The sequence below is a fragment of the Camellia sinensis genome, chromosome 7 (genome assembly GCF_055761805.1).
Source record: "Camellia sinensis isolate YWXY chromosome 7, ASM5576180v1, whole genome shotgun sequence".
Classification (NCBI taxonomy): domain Eukaryota; kingdom Viridiplantae; phylum Streptophyta; class Magnoliopsida; order Ericales; family Theaceae; genus Camellia; species Camellia sinensis.
Window position 1 is genome coordinate 150,159,383 of NC_138967.1, and position 5,512 is coordinate 150,164,894.

Genomic DNA, 5,512 nt, shown 5'->3' on the forward strand with positions numbered 1-5,512 from the left:
TCAAGCTAGGGCTTTTTGGGGTGTTTTAGTTTTCCCCCTCTTTGTTTATGTTCTGTATAAACTGAATGATATGTGTACCTATACTGTACTGTACTGTTATGGTAGGGATTTGGTCCCTAACCCGAATGTTTGTATATGTATGTATAGTACTGTTTTGTTTCTGAATGTGAATATATATGAAAAGTCTTTTTGCATACAGATAGTCATAGCTCATTGGACATCTCTTAATTACTGTTTTGGTTTCCGCCAGCCCTGTACTCTGTATTACTATTATTACTGTTAAGCAGGCCTTCTGTAATCTCGGATTATTGGCCGGTTACGGTACTAAACCCATAGCGGCGGGTTTGGGTCGCGACAAAGAACTAGTAACATTGGAAGATCTCCCAACCAAAAAGGAAAAGTATCCTCAATCTCATTATTTCCAGAAACAAGAATCTCGAGCCTTATACAATTTACCAATGACCTTGGTACTTGCCCATATAATTTATTGTGACTTAAATCAATCATTGTCAACTTGATCCCCGGACTGAATGTCTGAGGAATAAGCCCATGAAAATCATTGCAGCTTAGATTGAGCACCATCAGAGAATCAATAGAACTTGTCAAACATTGAGGAATTGTGCCACTTAAGTTATTATCAGAAAAATCTAATTCATAAAGAGAACTATTATAGAAAATTGATTGTGGAATTTGTCCACTTAGTAAATTGCCAATAACCCTATAAATAATTGCAAACGGTGGAGGAATTGTGAGTGCTCCTTGTAGCCTGTTAAAACTGAGATCTAAAAACTGTACTGAATTCCATGAATGTTTCAGGACCAAAGCCTGAGGAATAGTACCATGAAAATTGTTGCCACTCAGATAGAGCATTTGTAGAGAATTACAAGAAATGGCCAAACTTTGAGAAATTGTGCCACTTAACTCATTATTAGACAAATCAAGTATACGAAGAGAACTATTGTGGCAGATTGATGATGGAATCTCTCCAGCTAGTAAATTACCAATGACATTGTAAACAACGGTGGGCGGTGGTGGAAATATGAGTGATCCTTTCAGCCTATTAAAACTGAGGTCTAAACATAGTATTGAGCATCATGGAATGACATTTGGATCATGCTCGAGGCCTGTCAGAAGATTGTGATCAAGGTAAACAGATTGCATAGTTTCTTTGCTTGTGTTCCACAACCAAGTTGGTATTTTGGCGTGAATTTTGTTATCGTTCAACACCAAAACCTCTAACTCATCTTGGTATCGCAAGAAATCAGGGAACTCCCTCAAGTTGCATGATGCCAACTCCAGAGTATTATACATTGGAAGAGTAGCATTGGTACTATTTTTGGTAAGTATTGTTAATTTGTTTTCTGACAGGACAAGAATTTTAAGGTTCTGGAGCATCAGAAAAATATCTAGCACAACATTACCACTTAGTTTGTTTGCAAAAAGATCAAGACATTCAAGATGCTTGAGCTGAGAGATTGAGCTTGGAATCATGCCCTTTAATTGATTTTCTGAAAGGTCTAGAGAAGTTAATTGTGATAGGTTTCCTAGTGATGAAGGAATTTGGGCCCAAAATTTGTTCAATCCAAGGTCCAAAATGGTGAGCTGGCCTAAATTACCAAGCGATGACGGAACCATCCCTGAGAAATTGCATTCATTTATTTTCAGTGAATTTAAGGATTGGAGATTACCAATTGAATTAGAAGCGTTCCTGAGAAATTGGTCCGCGAAATTGCCAATTGCTTAAGGGGACCACTAGGGTGAAATTCAGGCAAATAACCAGTGAGATCTACGATTGTTTTCGAGTCTTAGAATCTAAAGGTTTGGCAGTTGAAAAATGGTTGTTGGGAATTCATCGTACAACTGACAACTCTCAAGAGAAAGAGTTGTTAGAAAAGACATATTTGACAAAGCACGAGTCACTGTAGAAGATACATTCACCCAATTGAGGTCAAGTACCTTCCAGTTGGTAAGATTTTGAACTAGGACTTCGAAATTGGGTTTTTCAAGTTTCAGAAGGTTTCCATAATTCCAGTCAGGATTTCCAGAGAGATCGAGGTAAACCAACTTTGAGAGATATGAGACATTTGAAGGAATTTGACCAAAAAATGCATAGTTGGATAGGTTGAGACTTCTTAGCTTGGGAAGATGTCCAATCTTAGGTGGGATTTGAGAATAATTGAAGTGATTGTATGCAAGATTTAGCCTACGAAGGTGAACTAGGTTGAAGAGGCTATTGTTGGAGTTGAAAGAGCCGTAGAGAAAACTGCTACTGAGGTCGAGGCCAATCACATGACCTGTGTCATGGTCACACTCGATGCCATCCCATGAGCAACAGGCACTGCTTTTTCCTTCAAGCTTCTTCCACGATTCAACCTTTGAATAAGCTGTAGGATCACTTGAAGCATATTTGTTCATGATAAAGCTATGCTTGAACTGCGGCAAGGATGAACTCTCATCTTCATGGCACAGTGGCTGCGCAGAAGAGGAAGAGTTAGTCAACATTATAATAGGATGAAAACAACAACACAAGAGCATGAACACATGAAGATAGAAAGATGAACCCATGTTGCATAACAAACTCTAAGTTACCAATCTTGGATGATGAAACTAATGGATGTGATGTGCTTTTATAGTTGGGATTAGAGTCTCAAAAATAGATACTAGCATGCATGACAACATAAAAAAGTCTATAAAAAACAAGTATCAATGTTCTTGTGTGTAAAAATAATAATTAAAGAGTGGTGAATGAATTGACAAATAATTTTTTACCTGTATCATCCTCACCTAATAAAGACTTAGGAAAGACATGCAAATTAAAGAGACAAGTCAAATCATGTCCGTGCAAATAACTAGTGCTCAGAATTCCTAACCAGTGATTAAGAATCCAGTTTGCAACATTCCATTATAATTAGGAATTTTAATTTAAAGTTTTTATTGAAGAAGGGACAAAAAATTATATCAATTACCATTCCATTTTTTTATTTTTTATCACACGGTATGCATCAGTAAGGGTTAGTTATTAGTTGGGGAAAGGGCAACACAAGTATATTGACCCTGTAACCTCCCATTGCAAAACGTCCTAGAGTTTAATTGTTAGATACCTATTAAGTACGTTTGGATGGATGTAACTTTCAAATCGACGAATTTGAGATTAAATATTAGTTCAAGAGAAAAACTATGCAAGAAGTTAAATTGATAAAGCAGAGATGTATTTTAATAAGGTTCAGATAGTTAAAAGAAAATATTTAGTATGATTTTTTTCTTCTTCTTCTAGCCAATCAGTATAGAATAGTAGATGTTAGGGGTTAGTGGGGGCCGGGGGAATCAACTAGGGAGATTGCTGAAACCCGAGCCAATTAGTTGGCAACCAACCTATATGTATATGCTATCAGCTACAAGGCCTTTGGCTTACTATGATTTCAAATAGTGGAATTTTCATTTTATTCTTTAAATTATCACTTAAAAAATAATTTAATTTATGTGTTTTTAATTATATCAATTTTATATTTAAATAATTCAATTTTAGATCAATTTTACTCTTGTTGTCAATTGTTGTCTATAATAAAACAGAACTTACTGATGTGGCATTGAAACTTCTTTTCAAGTTTTATTTTATCTCCTAAACTATCCCAAAAAATCAAATAAACCCTTGAATATATTGGAAGGGAAGTCCTATGCACCCTACCACAAATTGACGTAATTTATCAAAAAATTTCGGAACATCAATTACAAAATACGTAACCTCCCCACAAATCATCATAACAAAATGTCAAAAAAATTGTGATTCATGTTACAAAAGTTTGTGACTTAGTTAAGATATTTTTTGTTAGCCAATTTGTGGCGATGTTACACATTTTATAATTGATGTTACGAAATTTTGTAATAAAATTACTCCAATTTATGGTAAGGTGCATATGGTACACACCCTTAGAGGGTGTGTAAGGGTGTACCATAGGATTTCCTATATTAGAAAAAATTAATTTTAAACATTAGATAATAAATTTTCATCTAAAAAATTTAAAAAATAAATTTTAAACAAAAAATTAATGTATTTGGGCTATTAAGTATTCTTTACAGAGTTTTTACTAATTTTAGCAACAAGTACCCTTCAGTTAATGATACATCAAGTTAGTATTAATCTGGATAGTGTAGGCTGAAATCTCTGTATTGTCATCTTCGTCGTTCAATATATTCTTTCTCAAATTTTGAAAAAAGATGTTTCTTTCAAAACAAACGTGGTCTAATCTTTTATCTACACAATTTTCATCCTACTACTAGTCAATCAGTTCTATTGAAATTAATTTGAGAAATAAGCTTGCTACAATTTCCAAAAGAGAGAGAGAAAGAGAAAACCGACCAACGGTTTTGAACTTAATTATTTTTGTAGGACCGGATTAAGGTAATTTGAAACTTAAACTGACAATTTCAAATGAGGCTGTTTATAATCTTTTAAATATATTTTTTTTAACTTTTTTTTTTTTTTGCCTTTTAATATATATATATGTTAAATATAATTTTTTAAAATATATTCAAGAGCCTAATTGACATTTACAAATAATTTGGATGGTAAAATAAAATTTCAGTGTCATGTCAGTAAGTTCTATTTGATTATGGATGGCAACTAACTGTAAAAGTGAAATTAATCCAAAATTAAATAGTTTATATATAAAATTGATATGATTAAAAAAACAATGCAGGGCAAAATAAAATTTCCTCTTTCATATAGTTATTTCAAATTGGATATATGATAAAACTACTTAATTTATAGGTATATTGTCATATCTACATTTAAACAATTCTCCTTCAATAATTAATATCAATTCATACATTTTAAATGGGTTGAGCTTATCTCATATTAGTCATCTCAACTTGAGAGAGCGTTTCGGTTTGATAGGTCTATTTTGAGGCCAGTTTCAATGATCCAAACAGTTTAATTTTTAAGACTTATAAGTAGAATGTTCATACAAAAAATAAAGATGAGCAGATATTAGTAACTATTATTTTAATTAAATTTGTATTGCAAAAAATAAATAACTATTGTTGAAATTGTATTTGTCATACATTTTTTTAAAACAAATATGTCACACATATATAGCTATTGATGTCCAATTATCTTATTTTTTGTATGAATATTTTATTTAACAAGTCTTAATATATTAACGGTTTGAATCATCAAATCAGTCCGAAATTGGTTTTACCAAAGTTAAACGCTCTCTCAAATTAAGATGATAATTTAAAATAAACCAAACCCATTTCAAATCATATTCATCCAAATGGAACTTTTATTAGACATTGTTGAGTAAATTTTATAGTTTAGAGTTAGGGTTGAATTTCTTCAAGTTGAGATTTCAATATGATAGAATTTGAGTGGTCTGTAGGATTTAACATGAGTCTCGTTTCGATGATCCGAACAGTTCATTTTGTAGAGTTCGCAATGTATATTATTCATGAAAAAAATTAGAGCAATTTGATAATTGTAACATTTTTATTTTATCACATTTGTCTCCAAGAA

At 32.5% G+C, this 5,512-nt stretch overlaps 1 protein-coding gene across 1 annotated transcript; it reads right to left on the reverse strand.

Moving 5' to 3' along the window:
• Positions 1-324: 324 nt before the first annotated feature.
• On the reverse strand, positions 325-2,502 carry LOC145796212 (receptor like protein 27-like). Its single transcript, XM_082881248.1, has 2 exons — positions 1,866-2,502; positions 325-1,073 (listed from the first exon to the last, which is right to left on the reverse strand). Exons 1-2 carry the CDS (start codon positions 2,500-2,502, stop codon positions 325-327), a joined length of 1,386 nt encoding a protein of 461 aa, XP_082737374.1.
• Between the last annotated feature and the right edge of the window lie 3,010 nt (positions 2,503-5,512).

Bases quoted from the DNA above. Each gene is read 5' to 3' on its own strand.
- LOC145796212 (XM_082881248.1), bottom strand. From the start codon at position 2,502: ATGTTGACTAACTCTTCCTCTTCTGCGCAGCCACTGTGCCATGAAGAT. The intron at 1,074-1,865 runs GTCAGTTGTACG...TACTATGTTTAG, and splicing joins AACTCTTTCTCTTGAGAGTT to ACCTCAGTTTTAATAGGCTG.